The 18,750-nt window shown below is 44.6% G+C and overlaps 2 protein-coding genes across 3 annotated transcripts in view; both read right to left on the bottom strand.

Annotated features, from left to right (window-relative positions):
* DNAJB14 (DnaJ heat shock protein family (Hsp40) member B14) overlaps nt 1-13,930 on the bottom strand; it is a 28,151-nt gene extending 14,221 nt beyond the window's left edge. Inside the window, exons 1-3 of one of the 2 annotated variants that reach the window (XM_071808242.1) lie at nt 13,587-13,683; nt 9,098-9,237; nt 7,668-7,842 (exon numbers count right to left, since the gene is read on the bottom strand). In XM_071808242.1, coding sequence (XP_071664343.1) covers nt 7,668-7,842; nt 9,098-9,164 — 242 coding nt within the window. In that variant the 5' untranslated portion in view covers nt 9,165-9,237; nt 13,587-13,683. Of the gene's footprint in view, nt 1-7,667; nt 7,843-9,097; nt 9,238-13,586 lie in introns of both variants that reach the window. The other variant, XM_065836308.2, reaches the window with a different exon arrangement.
* A 1,669-nt stretch (nt 13,931-15,599) lies between these two features.
* H2AZ1 (H2A.Z variant histone 1) lies at nt 15,600-18,305 on the bottom strand. The gene is made up of 5 exons (XM_065836537.2): nt 18,148-18,305; nt 17,696-17,773; nt 16,696-16,809; nt 16,126-16,255; nt 15,600-15,983 (listed from the first exon to the last, which is right to left on the bottom strand). The coding sequence occupies exons 1-5, from the start codon at nt 18,148-18,150 to the stop codon at nt 15,922-15,924; spliced, it is 387 nt and encodes a 128-aa protein (XP_065692609.1). The 5' UTR covers nt 18,151-18,305; the 3' UTR covers nt 15,600-15,921.
* Nucleotides 18,306-18,750: the final 445 nt, after the last annotated feature.

The following is an 18,750-nucleotide window of genomic DNA, read 5'->3' as shown; positions in this document are numbered from 1 at the left end:
AACCACTACAGTTGCAATAAAAGGTTTCAGTTTATGATTACTGTAGCATTTCCTCAGCCCCAATTCTATGAATATTGCTGTTAATAATACATAAAATGAAGATTCCAAATTCACTTTGCAAGTGCACCTTGGTATGCATGATACAAACCAAATGACACCTCCCCTTCTGCATTAACACCATTTAAACATTCACTTTTTAAGGAAATAAGGCAGGTGAGAACACCTCTGCTGCTGGGAACACACCTGGAGCTTAACAAACCTTCTGTCAGCATTTATATAAATCCAGAGAACAGTAACAGCTCCAGCAATTACAGATTCACCTCATATGTTCAATGTAGCAATTTTAAAAAGTCAGAAATATTCTTCCTCTAGTCAGACAGGAAAAGCAAAATCTGGAAATGGGGTAATAGTTGGGTAAGTTGTTCAATACTCAGAAGAGAGAAAGAGCAGTTACAGGGGTGGAAAGAGCATTAATTTTATGTGTGCAGGAATGCTGACCAAACCAATAAATACACCTTAAAAAGAATTCAGATATAAGGCCGAATGACAACCTTGCATTGCAGGAATGAGGCACATTGATGCTGGGTGCATCCCAAAAGAAAAGGGCTGGTCTCAGCAAGAAACAGAACTACACCCATAAATACTTTAAAAACTTTATGTGAGTTTATTCACATGGCTGTAACTGCGTCCACGTTCTCTGAAATGCACAGATTTCTACATAAATATGGGTTTAATGTTACAAAGACTTATACACAGCCAAGTGGAAAAAATAAAAAGGGGTAAGCGAGCTTTCAGCATTTTCATGAAAGAAGAATGGGTACCCTGTAATTAGGGTAATGCTAACATGAAAAATACAACCCCACCATCGCCTGTGGTCCTTCACAGATTGATCAAATCCACTTGCATTTGAGGGCTCCCTTTTCCTGTGTTCAAATAACACGAGCTTTTATGGAAGTCTCGCTGTAATGCTGAAGTGAATGTATGCAGGTAGCTGCCAACGCAAACATCCTGTGAAATAAATATAGCTCATTACATTGAAGCAACATTTAATAAGCACCAGTTAGGAAACTGATAGAGCTAATTAAAAAGAACACAGCGAATCCATCATCAAGGCAGAACAGAAAGAAAACACATTAAATATACTCTAAATACTGGAAAATTTTGTTTGTTAATTTGTACAATAAGAAATATAATTTGATAGTGTAAAAACATCTTCATCCTTACCCTCAAACACTGGATTAGTTATGAACTGTATCAAGAACAGACAGCTTTATTTAAAAGTGTAACAGTATCAAACTAAGCTTTTATTTCAAGAAATCACCATCTCAGCAGCCAATCTAAGTTCATCGTCAATAATTCAGCATCTGAATTATCTGTTTGTGGACCAGACTCTTCAGAACTTTAGTTGATATAAAATTAGGTAGTGAGTCACCCATGTTTAGCAAAGTTACGTTGTTAGCATTAAAACCATAGTGTTAAATGTTAGTTCAAGTGTTTTTAAGCGCTGTGCGTCCTCAACAACTTTTTTCCCCAAGCGCATATGGTCATTTCTCATGGAAGTAGCAAACATGAAAAAAAAGCTTACTTCTTTACACACCTGATAAGCATTTATTTACAACTCTAGGATGCAGAAGAGAAAATAAAACCGAAGAAAAAATAACAACCCAAGAAATGCCAATCTCTTCTTCTAACCCTCAAAAACTCACCCCAGAATTTCTTCCCATTGGCAACCAGTGAAAAACCCCCACTGGGAAGCCCTCATGGGAAAAGCGGGAATGGTGGGTATGAAGCAGAAGACATCCAAGTCAGCACATGACACACCAGGATCTGCTCAGAGCCAGCGCATCAAACCAGCGCCACATCCTGGTGGGGACGTGCAGGGAGAAACCTGCCTGGTGGGTGCACAGCTCCTGTCCCCCAAAGGGGTGAACGTCACCACATAACAGCTGTCCTGGACCTGGGCCACAAATGAGCTCTTGTTGTTTCATAGAACCATTTTGGATGGAAGAGACTCTCAGGATCAGCGAGTCCAACCATAACCCAACTGAACTCCAGCACTAACCCACGTCCCTAAGAACCTCATCTAAACGCCTTTTGAACCCCTCCAGGGATGGTGACTCCACCATTGCCATGGGCAACCTGTTCCAATGCCTGACAGCCCTTTCCAGGAAGAATTTTTTCCTAATATTCAATTTAAACCTCCCCTGGCGCAACTTGAGGCCACTTCCTCTGGTCCTATCACTTGTTACTTGGGAGCAGAGCCCAACCCCTCCATGCTCCAAGCTCCTTCCAGGCAGTTGCAGACAGCGATCAGGTCTCCCCTCAGCTCCTGTTCTCAGGTTGAACAGCCCCAGCTCCCTCAGCCGCTCCTCATCAGACATTTGTCAAGAAACAAGTGTTCTACCAAGGCGTAACACATTTCTACTTAAGTCTTTGCTAGCAATTGCTTTGATAAGCAAAATATTCTACAAACATACATTGCTAATTCTGTACGAAGCTAGGATTCAATATTCCAACCCCCCTCATACCCTGACCTGCTGCCCTAGGCTGAACAGTCTCAAACACAGAAGCCCCTGTGAATTTATGACGGTCACCTCCAGCTTCTACTCGCCCTTGTGTGTTCTTGTCAGGATGGGCACGCTCAGGGCTCGCTGCCTGCAGAGCTGTAACCAATCCTTAGGTCATTTACACTGCCCTCCTTTCTTCTGCACAGGATCAACGCCGAGACACACAACCCCTGCTCGGTGTTCGGCCTTGTTGGCGTCTTCAGATCTCAACCCAAAGCAATGGCTGAGCAGCAATGTGGATGTTAGTGACAAAGAGCTGAGCAGGAGGAACCTACGCTGACTTCTGGTCCCAGAGCCAAGCAGAAAAACACAGTAAAATGTGCATCAATTTCTACGTAGGCTCAAGTTTCCAGTGATGCCAAATGGCATCTTGCAGGTGAACTGGGAAATGTGCCAGTCACAGTTTGGATCACCTAGGTATGTTCTGCGCAAAGGGCTCCAAATTGGAAGAGTTACAGTATTGTTGAAGAACTCAAGCTGGTACCAGCACCCCCACAGTTTCTGCAACAAATGCACCAGAAATGTTGGGTCTCTGTTTTACTGGAAGATTCAACAACACATTAGGGTGTTTGGTGTGCTACCTTGCTCCTGGGTGTGCCTGGTCAGTTTGTCTCTCCTGTGTATATTACATGAATTATTCACGGCTGTGTTTACATCAGCATACTTAAGCTTTCATTTTAGCTGTAAGAAGTGTGGATTAAAGACAGGAGCTTTCTGATTAAGTTCACTGTATCTTCTGTGCCACTTTTCCATGACAGGCTCTATGACTGTGATTTCCACCTTGACTTTCTCAAGCATTCAACCGAATATTTCAACAATTCACAGCAGTTCTACCAGCCTAATTAAAGCCACGTCCCCATTTCTTTGCCCCCTTTTTCCCTCCATTTTAGCACATGTGGATTGCTCTTAGTATTCCACTTCCAGTTATTTATCTTCTTGACATGGAGTTAAAGTAATGGTATAACTTCTGCTGAATTTGCAGAAGTCTCAGCAGGAGGCCTGGAAAAATTAACGTAACTGACGCTCCTTCTAGTTTGATCCATGAAATGTGTAGAGGCAAATTCTTGGTTTACTCCATCAATTCAAATCAAACTGCTGATTATTCTTGACCACTACTGGATGACATTTAACCCTGCCTTGCAAGGTTGCTACAGCCCTCATGCCTCTATTGGTTTGGTTCTAGCTCAGAGGCCCAAACACAAAATTCCATTCTTGTGCTCTCTTCCTCAGGGCAGGCCCTGGAAAAGCCATATTACACCACAGTGTTCACAAGGCAGCAATCCAAATCCAGCCTACTACTCAAGATGGTGGTTATCTTTCAGATATCCAAAAGGTTATATAGAATTTATGCTATGCCTTATTTACTAAAGAGGGACATCAGACACCACATGAATTTTAAGATCATTTAAAGGGAGTCTGTGTAAAGTGTACAACCTATATCTCCAAAACTATCTTGTTTAATCCTGTAGTAAACAACAGATAATACAGCCTTGACAGCATAAAAAGAAGTGGGAAAGATTAATACAAAGCAGGTAACTGATTATTTTTTTATTTCAATTTCATGACAATCCACAAAACCTTTCCAAAAGGTCTGCATGCTTGGTATGAGAAGGCAGATATGACAAACAGAATGTTGGAAATTAAGAACTCTTTAACTATAATACTGATGAGCACTTCTTCAGTTGTTTTAAGTGAACTAGAAGGAAAAAAAAAGTTTAAATTTTCTTTCTTATACAAATACTTCATTTATCTCAGCAAGAAAATGCCAATAACCTACATCAAACAGTGAAGGAATCGCTTTAAAGCAAAGACCACAGCATCCCAAAAGCAAATTCACCCTTTTTTGTCGTGCATTTGATTCCCGTGCACTCATCTTAAGCTGACATTGCTCAAACAGCATTTGATTGCCTACAGACTTCTACGGCACTTGCTCTGAAGAGACATAAGTCTATCATGGGTCCTAACATATATTTCTGCTGGTCTCCTGTCAGTATCTGTGATACACAGGTCACCTGAAGCATTAAGGCAACTTGACCCAGCCCTTGGTGAAAAGATAAGCATCATTAAGAACAGGACGTATGCGCCACAGGTGGTATTTTCAAAGCATTTCAATTCAAAACTAACAAAGTGGTTTTTGATCTCCCAAGCTTCAAAGTGCCACACTGAAATAGCGCTGGTTCCCACAAAGCATCACCCAGTGCTTATGCAATCAGTGGAAAGACATTGCATCTCCCACTTCTCCCTGTCGAGCAACTTGTTTGCAAGCTCACGTAATGCTCGACAGCAGTGTTATGGTAGCTTGCTAGTGATCACTGTCCCCTGTGTACGCGGAAAAAATAGACAGCACAGAGGTGTTGTTTGTACTCAGACCTACCAGCATTACTAGAGTCACCTCGACACAAATTAATGCAGTTAAATTAGTTGTAGTGCTCCAAGTGTGTCTTCACTACGCTTCTTAAATCTGTGGTCAGAAGCAAATTCAAGACAGCCAGACAACTCCAGGAACACTCGTGAGTGATCCAAGTCACAGACCTCCGAGTCAGTCTGACCGCTCACCAGAGCTTATAAAAAAGGGTTGGAAAAGGCATGTGTAGTTAGATCGGGAATGTTTTCTCTCAGTCTATATTCAATTACTAATATAGAACCAAAAACTGCTAGAGGGAAGAATACCTGAGGATAATGACCACCTTTCAAATCATAAGCACACAAAGCAACTTAGTCTGACAGAGTCAAATTCATCGTAAGGCTCAGAATGTATTAAAAGCTGTCACTTTCGCTGCCTTGCCATCTAGAAATTTCTTCCCTTATAGGAAAAAAAAAAATCTATTTAAAATCACCACTTTTCACACAGTATTTCCTTAACCAATTCACAGGCCTGAAAACCATTCCAGTGTGGTATGGCAGAAGGATATGGTGGTGACAAGCTCTACTCTGAAGAATTCCCTCCCCAGAGGGTGCGTTTTATTTAATCGGAAAAGCCTGAAGCAGTAACACATGCAGCCCACCATGTTTCCAACTACAAAGCTCATTCTCGCTGTGGTTTAAACACAAACTTTCCCTCAGCTATCATCACTGAACATGCAATATTTTTCCAGTAAGTTTTAGCCCACTGTTTGTATTCTATTTAATCCTATTCTCCTTGGCGAGGCACACGTGCTTTTAATTCCTAACCACAAATTTTCTACGTAGCGCGTTGATGTCACTGACTGACACCATGACAAACTTCACAGAAGTTCCAATAAGAACTGGGGACTTGTTCTGTTGATTACTGCACATCTAACCCGAAATTCAGTCTCTCCAAAGGTTTATAAACTGATACACCAAAGGACTGTAGCATCACTCAAGCTAAGGTCAAGATATTAACAGCTGGTTTTCTAAATGGTGTGTAAATTACAAACAAATAAGCAATTGTAATAGCCTGCAGAACATATTTGCAAACATGTGGGTAATTTTTAAAAACTCAAATTTTATATCCACAAAGCAGATTGTTGAAATAGGTACTAAGAAGCAATGTCGCATTGAGATTATCCTTAATATGCAACTTTCATGAATACCCCTAATTCTGATTCTGATCTCAACAAACTGGATTAATTTTGTAATATCTGGCATCTAGCGAATTCCTTCAAGGAAGCAACACCCCATACCAGGAGAGCACACCATGGAGAAAAGCTGGCTCTACAGCATCATTTTACTCGTGAGAAAAGTAGGCGACACGACTTTCTGGTAATAGAAAAACAACAACAAGAAAGAACTTGCAGGGAGCCTGATGTGAAAGCAGACTGCGGCTCGGAATGGCACTGATACAAACCTGCCTTATATAGCAGCTTTCTGGGAATGCGTTACATGTCTTAATTTGATCTACGTCTCGTTTTACAGAGGACTTCCTTCTGGATATTTTGTCTCACACAAGCGTGCACACACATTTTGCATTCGCTTTAACAGCTAATATTTCAAGGTGGCGAAAAAACATACATGCTTATTCAGGTTTTACTTCAGATATATCACGAAGGGCAATAACATTGATTAAGCAGAGATGATGGTAAATGAAAAGCTCTACTAAATAGCAACATGGAAAGGATAACAGTGTCAGAGATGCTGCTGTCTACCTGCCTGAATGCAGAGCTGCTGTATCAACAACGAAAAGCTGCTTTTTCCTCACTGTTAGCACAGATGAACAGATTACTCAAGTTCAGGAAATGATCCCAAGATAATATGAACAGTAACGCATATTTCACACACGAAAAACCCCACACAATTTTCTGTTTGGCACAGCAGTCCACCCAACCTACACAAACGAGGAGACGAGGATCTCTTGAGTTCACTTTATTTGGGCTAGGTTTATCTGAAAATACAGGCAGGTTTGGAGGTGTGCAGTTTTAAATTGGCTGTATTCATATTTCTTTAGCAGAAATCAGGGCACATACCAAACAATATTTTTCTCACTCCTTCAGCCCAAAAGTCTGTAATGATAACATAAGTTACTTGCCTCAAAAGGACATTTTTATCCATCTTTGTTTCTTTTTGCACATCCTCCCTTCCTGATATTACCCCATCTTAATACTGTCACGCTGCACAAAGTTCAGACAGAGTTTATAACGCAATTTAGACTATGTGCTTCAGTGCTTCTCAGATAGCTGTATGTCTAGAAGGCAATAATTTTAACATCGGTCTAAGACCAGCCTGTATGGCAAGATTAGCTTGAAAATAACTTCAGGAGCGAGCATGTTAACTCAGATATCACAAATACAAAAAAATATTTCGGAAAAGAAACACTGTCCCGCAAGTTGCGCTGCAGAATTTTCACCACTTCTTCTATTTAAAAGAAGATCTACTTAATAATTATTTTGAGTACTTTATTTTTAAACCATCGAGGTTACTTTATATAAAGCCGAGTATCCTTGTTCTAGCAGAAGGTGACAGAGTCTCATACTGTGCTTAAACATAGCAAAACTCTTCTCTTCCTTGCAGTCACAGCTCAGTACAAGTAAACCCTCTCAGCTAACCTTGACTTTTCCATCGCTTCTTTAGTTGCTAGAGCTGAAAGCATAAGCACATGATACACAGAACAAAAAGCAGTGATGTATTTAAGCAAGTCCATACCTGAATACTCCTTCCATTTGGTCTTTGGTGTAGCCTTTTCCACTCTCACCTGCAGCAGATGCATTGCTCTCCTTCGTGCTATTGGGCTTACTTTGATCATTGCTACTGGCTGGTTTTCGGCAGTAAGCGCCTCCCCCAGCAGTACTTCCATTCTTCATAATAGCTTCCAACAAAACTATAAAACAACAGTATATCATAGTATCATTATAGGCATTAGTGATAAAGTCGGGGCTCGCAAGTATTTTAAATGGGAGCACCACATTGTAGAAGACTATCTGCTACGTTCTCCTTCCCTGTTGACCGCCGCTTTGTAACGCAAATGTTTCCGAAGCCAGCCTAGAAACTCCTTTTCATGGCAAAACGATGGAAAAATGTTTCATAATTAGTGGCTGGACTCCCCTCCATCTCTGCCAACGAAATTTAATACTGGAGAGAATTTGTCCAGGTCCTTCATCTCTACATAATTTTTAGAGGCACTGAATCCATTCTTTGGGGTGAAAACATCAGAATACCCGAATAAGCAACTGTAAATAGAAAATAAGAACTAAACTAACACTCTAAAGAACCTACAAATTATTCCATACGGAGACTAAGCGCTTTTAGGTTGCTACAGTGCATCACTATTTGTAACCTGAGCCATTAGTGGACACAAACTGATGCTCTATACCTCTTGCAGGCAACACCAGTTGAAATTCAAACTACTGTTAAACGCCACAGGTAAGTCAGGACCAGCCAACTATACCCAACTCTTGAGACTTGGATATTGAAAACCAGCATGCATTTGCTAGATCCTGAAAGCATCTTTCCTTCCGCGTTCCAACAAATCTCACATTTAGCAGTTTTAATACATCATCAAACACAAATTTGTATTTTTCTTTGGGGATACAGGCCTGTATTTTGGGGTACGTGTCTTACTGATGAATAAGAAACAGTACCATTCTAACTTAAGAGACTGCACATGAAGCATAATGTGGATCAAAGATTATTAAATCGTCTATCCTTCTTGAAGAGAGATCCCTCTGGAGCAAGGTGGCAAACTACACAGGCCAAATTTGCTTCATAAACAACTGAGAGTTACCATCTGCATTAAAAAATGCCTGAATAAGAACTCCTAAAGAAAAATGTCCCACTCGCTGTGAAAGCACGTTACAGTTTACTGATAAAAAACCCATATTTTATTCTAGAAGTTAGTGAGATGCAGCCTGCAAGTTCTTCTCCTATATCTAATTTTAAAACGTCTCCTCTGACTATCGTGGTTTCCCACAGAGCAGCAGAAAATCAGGAACCTACACATTATAGCTCATATCTCTCAGAAGCACGGGCAAGAAAAGAAAGCGGAGCTTTGTTTAAGAGCAGAAGAACCACTTCCCTAAGATGTGCTTCTTAAAATCCCTCCAGTATTTGCTTTTACTTATTAATTCACTTATTACCCGCCAGCCACAGCAGTCTGAAGTGCTGGAGATGAAAAGCTACACTCGGCCTGAACAAGAAAGTCATGAGACTTCAGTGCTGGTCCTGTGCTCGCGCCTGCCTCGGCAAGATTCCCCAATCCATCAGACCAGGCTTTTTACTGCAGAAACAAAGAAAAAGCTAATGTTTAGTCACTGGGATGTACACCGAGAGGATGTTTTCACCACAAATGAAGCTCTGGAAAACAGGAGAGCTTCTAGTTGCATTATGGGTTACAGCTGAAGCACATCCAAGTATTTGCAACAGTTTATTCTGATGTTATCCGTTATGGCATTTAAAGTTTTGAGGTAAATGAAGTATTAACTCCAACAAGGTGACTGCGTGTGCAGGCTAAGGACTGATCAAGAACAGAGATACGAACAGACAGCGCCCTCGAAATGAAACATTTTCTGTCTGAATGTGCTCCAGACAAGTGATAACCGAAACCAAAATTACTCCTTTTCTGTTCAGTGACATTAGATATTTAACCACAGTATCATGTGGGATCCTATCAAACATGTGACTCTGACTTCTCCTCTAGAAATGCTTACTTGACAGTTTTGCAAATCCTGCTCTAGAAATTCCACATCCCTGCACTAATGCTTGTAGTAGCAATAATGGTAGAAACACAGGTATAGGCAACAATTCACATTTTTACCACCCAGTGTCTCATTTACAGCAAGCTTAGTTGGTAAATCTTTCAATGAATTGGTTTGGCTGCACTACACTGTTAAATTACTACTTCCTAATCACTTTCTGAGACCTCCTGTCCCCATAATGGAGCTGCACTGCTGAGAAGACAGGGCATGACACTTGCAAAAAACAAATTAAAATCCATAAGTATTAACTTCTTAAGATAGCAAGACACAGCACATACAAACGTGCTATTGTTCTGTGTTGAAAAAGAAAACCATACAAAGGCTCAGGGGCCATTGCTTTTTTCAAATAAAAGATCCAGTTCAGGTATTCGGAAAGAACTTTGACTCTTCCGTGAAGTGCTGGTGCTAAAACCAGCTGTTAGAACTGTAGTACTAACAGTGTATTAAAGAAAATTTCACCTGTACATCTAGGTATTTTAAAATAGGACATACAGGAACCAAAGACTTATTTTGTTAGGAGGTAAGACAATGAATGTTATCTCCAAATGTGTCCGAAGGCTCTCTTGTGTGCACTGTTACCTGCTGATGAATGAAAGATCCTTGCAGTGCATTTGATTCCATTATGCATTGAACATGACCTCGCCTTCACTAATGGAAGAACGGCTGAATTCAGAATTCACGCTGACACGACACCCTAAAAACTAAGCTCACGTACTACTGAAAAGCTTGGTTTTACAGGCAGCGTCAGAAATAATGCAAGAAATTCTTAAGCAGTACTGAAAAAATAAAGCTGTCCTTAACGTCATTTTCTGCCTTCAACGCCAGAAAGAACAGTACCTAATTTTTAAACTGAGATCTTGTCCTTTGCTATCTTTAAATCCACACTTACAAATCTTTTCCAGACAAAGCAATTTAGTTTCCATTCAGTCGCAAGACAAATCATTAGGAAAAATCATAATCAAACGATATTTTGAACAGCTGAATTGTAAAGCTGTCTTCTAGCAAAGAATGATGTCAGCATGAACGCTGCTGCTATGAAGTCATTAGCGAAGTATCATTAAATAAGCACCGACCTCACATTTCACACTAGTAAAGCCTTAAAATAGCACTGCTGCAGTCAGCGTATTTCAGGCAGAAGCTTTGTTTAGCAAAACTAAACTTCACTGATGACTGAACTAGTGCTGAATGCACTTTACATGCAAATATCATCAACACCAAACCACACATAGTATTGTGTTCGAGACAATAGCTAAAACCTGCTCGCAATCCCCTATAACATCAGGAGGAAGAAGCTCCCATCAGTAAAAGACTGAGCGCTACCGTTCTCATTGCTTTTATCACTGATGGAACATCATTTGTGAAACGGTGGGCAATTGTTCCCAAAAGGATAACAAAGATACAACAAACCATCCCTGACTTCAGTGACAAATAGATACGAACTACCTTCTAATCCATACCCTGAAGAGAAAAATTAGTGAGCACAGTGACAACTAGGGCTGCACCCCATTGTCCTACCGCCATATAAACCAAACACATTACGGCTGTAAAATAATTTGTGTCAGAACTAAGAGAGCTTACAAAACCTTAACTGTTTCCTTCTCTTGGGTATGTGCTACAACATATTTTTAATTATCTAATGAATTAATGTTGTGTGGGTTTTTTTTTTAAGTGTACTCCTCACTTTTGATCTAAAAGACTACAATGAGATGATGAAGCAGTCATTTCATTTGTTCTTCAGTGTAAAATTCCAGTTCTAATTTATCGCACACCTTACAGTTCCTGTCCCGGAAACAGGACATTCTGTGTCCTTGCAGCTTACTATGCTTTTAATGGGGCTATTTAAGTGGCTCAAACTTAAAGAAAAATAAAATCAGTGAATTTGTGTTGTTTTGGGAGGAAATGGGAAGAATTAAAAAGAATTACCAACCTCTACAGCTAGAAAACTGAAGTATGGAAACATTACGAGTTACCTGAGTCTCCTAATTTCTAAGTACCTAGTTCAAATCAGGCCTAGGGCCTGATTTTTTTCAGTGGTATTAGGGCATCTGCAATTCTCACTAGCTTCAGATGGAGCTTTAACTGCCCACCAGTTCCACAAATCAGGCCCTTGTTTCAAGCTGAATACCTGAAAAATGAAGCACAAACAATTAGCTGCCACTGACAGAAACCAAGCCAAGTGACTTATTTAACATCACAGAGAAATCCTGTGAAGCATTCAGTTTCAGTACACAGTTCCCCAGATCACAGGCCACTACCACAACACTACCGTTTTTTTCACGGTATCTGTACCTCATTTGTGACATACTTTGCTAATTTCCACAGTGAATAAAACAAGTGTCCTACAGACAATAGCCTAATTAGCCATCTATTTCTTGCACTGAGTTCTTTACAATGGTGGTTATGTAGTAGCAGTCCTACTTAAGAAGAAAAAAAAAACAAAACAAAAGCACTCAAAACATAAATCAGATGGAGACTTTTTCCCTGAGAGCTCCTATAACTTATTCTCGAGGTGTAAGACTGTAATAAGTTATGTGAAGCAGGCAAAACTATTCACTCTCTTTGGTGGAAGAAGCTGAATTTAAACCCTCAACTTTCCTGCCTATTGATCAACACAGCTTCAAAAAGGTGAAAGTATTTTCATTCATGCCATCTTCCTAAGCCAGAAAAATTTAGAGGGATATGGCAAATTTCTGCTTGTTTTTACTTCAGAAAAGTATGCAGCGTGGCAAGAAAACAAACAGTGCCACATTCTTGATCCAAAGCAGTGGTTATTTTCCAAGAGATTTACCAGCAACATCCATCCTGTCTTGCAGAAGGAAAAACCAAAACCACCCAAAAAAGCTACAAAGAAAAGCACTGATGAGGCTTTCACTTATTGTTTGCATATAAAGTCAGGAAATAAGAGGGCAGAAAATGTTGACCGAATCAGCTCACCTGACTTAAAGGCTTCACTATAGAATAGAATGGAGCAGAGACCACTTCCAGTCAGGATTTCACCCCAAAGTCATGTTCCAGAAATGGTAAACAAGTCACTGATGCATCCAAAGGTATTTTGAGGTACCTTGTGACACAGACTCCAAGACGGGTAACAACTTTACATACACTCAAACCTTACTATTGTTTCTTTTAAAAAAAAATAACTTGCGAGCACCTTATGCTACAAAGATGCTAATTATTTTTCAAGTCTTAATACAGCAAGTGTCCACAGAGCCGACTAAGTCATAGGAGGAGCCACCAATCCCATTTTCTCCAAGCAAGTTAAACCCGTGTGCAATTCTTACATAGCTACTGTACAACCAAATGGGAAACGAAGCTGTGAAAACCCACGCCACAAGAAAGTTAGAGGATGAAGGTGCTGCCCAGTTCGAAGCAGCTCTTATCACAAGCTGTGAGCGAGAGGTAATTCGGAGTGACAGAAAAGAAGCCAACCCAGCATGGCGTGTGCTGCTGTTAATCGGGTCTAAGCCTAGTCTGTTAGACTACGCTTACAGTGATGGCTAAAGGGGAGGAATTGAGGCGAGAAGCTGGGCTGGCCTCAGGGAAACCCTCCGGTAAGGCAGGACACAACCCCAACCCCAATCCCATCGCCACAGCCACCACTGACACTGAGTTCCCCGAACCCTACTCGCTCCTCCTGGGCCTTTTTTCCCCGCCGAGCCCCGCACAGCGCCGGGGACCCCGGGCCGGGTCGGGGGCAGCGCGGAGGACGCGCCGCTGGGTCCCCTCAGCGCCTCATCCCGCGGGGCCGCGCCGGGTGACGGCCACTCCGGGGCACACCCCGCTCCGGGGGACACCCCGCTCCGCCCGCGGGCCCCCAAACGAGAAGGGGAGGAGGGGCGGCCGCAAGGTGCGGGAGGGGACCGGGCTTCACCTCGGGCCGTGTCGGTCGGGTAGAGCTTCTGGGCCTTGCCGAGGAAGCGCAGGGCACGGTCGCGGTTCCCGGCCTCCAGCGCCTCCCGCGCGATGCCGATGCACTTCTCGGCCTCGTCCCGGTTCCCCTCCATGGGCTTCTCCTTCCGCCGCCTCCGCCCGCCGCAGCGCAGGGAGAAGGGGCCTGAAGCCAGAGCGGAGCCGGGCGGGGCGGAGAGCGGAGAGGAGCGGGCAGGAGGGCGGCCGGGGGCTCCGCTCACTCCGCAGGGCTCATCCCGCTCCGCTCCGCGCCGCCGGTACCGCAGCCCCGGCAGCCAGCCCGGCCCGCCGCCTGCTTCCGGGCACCGCCGCGCATGCGCCGCCGCCCGCCCCGGGGCTCCAGCAGCTGCCCCGGAAAGGGGCCGTGCCGGGCTGGTCCCGGCCCGGAGCCGCCCCAGGGAGCCGGTGCGGTGGAAAAGTACCGGGCGAGCGGGCGCCGCCGTGTGCGAGCGCTGCGCTGCACTGCGGGCCGGGGAGCGCCGCGCCGCCCGGCCTCCCTGCGGCCCGGGCACGGGGGCAGAAGCCCACGCGTCGTCACTTAAAACTGTGCTTTGAGGTATTTGTCAGCACCTTTTAACCACTCACTATAATTAGCAACATCAGTTGCATCGGGCAAAGAAAGCGTTGCTGGGAGGAAAGCACGCAGGTGCTGCCCCAGTGCAGTTAATACGGGTCTAACCAACAGCTCTGATCTAGGTTCCCTGTATCAATCCCCCCTTTTCTAAGAGGTTAGTAAATTCTTTCACTAATATGATGATTTTTATTTAGTGTCTTTGCAAAATACTTACTAGATTCTAACTTCTGATGTTTCTTCCAGTTGCTATAAGTATCTCCAGTACTCTGGTAACACCACAAGAAACACCTTGTCATTATACAGACCAGTATCCCTAAAACTAATATTCCCGCTAAGCTGTAAATAAAGATTGTAGCCAAGCTAGGTTGGGAGGCCAGGAAATGAGCCTCTCCCATAAATTTGAGAATCGCCATGATGTATTATCTTGACTAACTAGATGAAGGATCTGAGATCGTTCCTATATCTTTGAATGCCTGTTTCTCTGATCTAGGTCAACACCTTCCAGCCAGAGTGGTGCAGCAGAGATTATCACCTGAAAGAGGCTTTAGAAACACATCAGCCTATTCAATGCAGAAGCAGCTTTATTGGAAGCATCTAACTGCTGGAGGGGCAGTTCTGGATGTTGCTGCCCCCAGCCCCAGGCCTGACAGCTTCTACCTCACCACAAGGATGAGGTTTCTCCTCACCAAAGCAACAGCCAGGCCTTCCCTGTGAAGGATAAACATGCAGAGAGCTGGAGAAGCACAAGTGAAGATGTGACCAGAATCCCTTTTACCTGCTGCTATACAGCAGAAGTTGAAACTGTAACACCCCATTCTTACATTTTAATTGTGTAGTTGGGCTGTTCACCACTAACAGAAACCAAGTTCAGATCCCTACAACCAACATTAGTAAAGCCCACCCATGGAAAAGCCTCACCAAGACAGAGCCATTTGCCTACGACCTTAGAAACAGTTTTAGATTCTTTAAAAGTTCATACCCTACAAGCTAGCAGAGGCTGCTGCAGTACAGCCTGTTTTTTATGCACTTCTCTGATATTTTCTAAGAAAAAACAGCAAGGAGTCAGGCTCTGCCACAACGAAAATCAGTTTTGGTTCTTCAACATCCCCTCAGTTTACCTTCTTCCTCTTTCATAACAGACGCCTTCCCTCTGTGAAGGCTGACATCAAGTAAAACTGGCTTTAAATAGCATAGCTGCTACTATAGGCAACTGTCACACAACTGCAGGATAAAACCCCCATACCATCACACTTGATGGCAGTTGCCAAGTGCAGTATTCTAGGACTGTGTCTCCAGACAGCCCAAGCACAGCTGGTAGGATTGTCTGAGTCACATGTTCCTGGAACAACTCTGAGCTGCACAGTCGAAACATTTTTCAGTTAGAGGACAAGAAACCATCAGTCTTGATATAACATTTATTGAATATTTCCACTCTAGTGGATGAAAAGTCTGTACAAAACCAAACATTTCCTTTATTTAAGCCAATCCAAAAGCAGTCAGCTCAACCAAAACCCACTACAAATACAATAGCTTCTCTGAAGCCATGGTAACACTTAAATACAGTTAAGACTTCAATGCAGAAATTTGGTTTGTTAGAAAGCTCAAAGCTTCTCAAAGTTACAAAAAGGCAAAATTGTGTTTCACAGATACAGTCCACTGGAATCACCAACACTGGACAATTAAGTACTTAGAGTCCTGAGATCACAAGGAATCCTGGTATCCTTTAGACAGTTTTCTGTTGTCCTTTCTTCCCAATGAGAGACTTGTGGATATGCGGTATTACACCTAAGAAAGAACAATTAAGACCATGTTATTTCTCTTAATTTTTCTAAACTTTGCACTGCAAACAAATGACAGCATTAAGCAACCTGTGCCATGTCAGAGTTCTTGCCACTCAGCTCTAACAGTTAGAGAGCAATTTACATACCACCACCAGCAATTGTTGCCTTAATGAGAGAGTCCAATTCTTCATCTCCTCTAATTGCAAGCTGCAGGTGACGGGGAGTGATGCGTTTCACCTTCAAGTCTTTGGATGCATTTCCTGCCAGCTCAAGAACCTGAGGACAAGATAATTTTTAAACTGAGTTATAAAAGTCAATGAGACCAACTGCATGGCCTTAAGCTATCCTATTCTCTGTGATAAATACACTATTAGCAATACCAAGTCAGCAAACAATGCCTCTTTTGAAAGAGTTCTTCCCTTTCATTTAGTCTTCCCAATGAGTGTTTACGACAAATATGACACACTGTTACCACATTTCATGAAACACTTTACACCTCCCATCTCTCCTGCACATCACAGCTACCTGATCTACACAAACTGCAGAGCAAAAGGTCTCATGTGCTTCACAGTCTCCTGATGATGCACAACTTAAAACTAGCTCAAAGGAAGTGAATGGTTCACAGCCTAGTCCACACTGGCAAAATATGGCAGGCTCTGGTCATGATGCTATTTCAGAGTCAACCAACTTGCTTGCACCCCTTGTAGGAGCTTTACCTCAGCTGTCAAGTACTCCAGGATTGCAGCACTGTACACAGCGGCGGTCGCTCCTACACGCCCATGGCTGGTAGTCCTAGACTTCAGATGCCTATGGATGCGGCCAACAGGGAACTGGAAAATAACAGAAGTATGAACAGGCTGTGACAGAGACAGAAAAAGAAAGGCACTACTCCAAACCTCACACTGGGCAAGAGAATCCCAGTGGCAGAAGTACAACTGGAACAAGGCTACATTTAAACACTCAGGAGCCCAGCTAATAAGACTGTGTGCCAAGTTGTGTCCAGTTCTGGGCCCCTCAGTTCAAGGACAGGGAACTACTGGAGAGAGTCCAGGGCAGAGCAACAAAGATGTTGAAGGGAGTGGAGCATCTCCTGTATGAGGAAAGGCTGAGGGAGTTGAATCTCTTCAGCTTGAAGAGGAGACTGAGGGTTGACCTCATTAATGTTTAAATATCTAAAGGGTGGGTGTCACAAGCATGGAGCCAGGCTCTTCTCAGTGACAACCAATGGTAGGACAAGGAGTAATGGGTACAAACTGGAGCACAGGAGGTTCCACTTAAATTTGAGAAGAAACTTCTCAGTGAGGGTGGCAGAGCCTGGAACAGGCTGCCCAGGGGGTTGTGGAGTCTCCTTCTCTGGAAACATTCAAAACTCACCTGGACACCACCCTGTGTAACAGCATCTGGTGTTCCTGCTCTGGCAGGGGAATTGGAGGGGATTTTGAGGTCCCTTCCAATCCCTGACATTCTGTGATGCTGTGATTCACATCAGCAGCTCCACAGTTCTAACCACCAGCAACAGCCACAAGGGAATTCTCTTCCCTCCCACACAAAAGGTCTAAAAACATTCAAAGCAGACATTAACACACTCAAGGGTCAAACAGATCCTTACAACACTCTGCACAACAGACAAAAGGCAGACTGTGCACTTTCCACACAGTACAACCAACCAAGAGATAGAAGACCAACATGACTTCTCTTTACCCATACCCCACTCACCTGCAATCCAGCCCGCTGAGAACGGGACACCGCTTTGGTCTTGGTCTTCCCGGAGTCCTTCCCAGCTTTACCCCCGGCCTGGCAGAGAGTTGGGTCAGAGCCGAGGCCCCACGGGGGCAGCGCCACTCCCGCGCATGCGCTCGCTCCGCCCCGCCCTCCCCTTTCACTGCCCAAGCGCATGCGCGCTTCCCGCTGCACCCAGCGCCACATGCGCATGCGCGCCCACCACTCCCTCTCCCGGCTGCGCTAGTGCGCGTGCGACTCACCCCCCCTCCACCCTGCCCCCTTCTCCCCGCCAACCGGCAGGTAACGTGCCTACCGGCGCGCGCTGCCCTCTCCCGCGCTCCCGCCTCACCCCCATGGCCGCCATCACCTCAGCCCCTCACACCCCCCGGCGGCGCGGCCGCTCGCCCCCACCCGGAGCCGAATCCCGGGCCCCAGACGCTCCTCACCATCGCGAACCGCAGCGCAGCGCCGCACAGGTGCAGAGAGAAGAAAAAGAGCGTCCCACACGCACGTCGCCCCTGCGGCAACGCCGACTTGCCCCGACCCACCGCGATTCAAACTGCGCCCGCTCCCGCCTTCCCCCGGCGCTTTATAACCGCCGAGCGCGCCTGCATCCGGGAACCCCAGCCTCGCCCCCAGCCAATGGCTGCGGGCGGGGGCGGGCCGCTGTCCCCCAGCGACAACCAATGGCAGGGCGGGGCGGTGCCGGCCTCACGATGCGCAGTGCGGGAGAGGCCACGCCCACATTTAAAGGGACAAGCGCCTGGGCGGGGGGTGGTTCAGTGTGACGGCCCAGGAGAGGACGAGGGGCTGGGGGCGGTGAATCGCGGTCGGCGGCGGCCCCAGCGCGGGGAGTGTTGACCACGGGCTGCCCCAGTGCCGCAGCCAGCGCCCTGGCTCCGCTTGGCGTTCCCTGGTGGAGCTGCCCGGCCCGGAGACCCGCCGACCGCCCTCGGCCAGTGTTGCGGTGTCAGAGGTGGTTGCCACAAGTCACCAAGTGCCCCGACTCATTCATGAAGGGTTATCAATTGCCAGGGCCCATTCCTGCA

The sequence above is a fragment of the Patagioenas fasciata genome, chromosome 4 (genome assembly GCF_037038585.1).
Source record: "Patagioenas fasciata isolate bPatFas1 chromosome 4, bPatFas1.hap1, whole genome shotgun sequence".
NCBI lineage: Eukaryota > Metazoa > Chordata > Aves > Columbiformes > Columbidae > Patagioenas > Patagioenas fasciata.
This window is presented reverse-complemented; position numbering and strand designations above follow the sequence as displayed.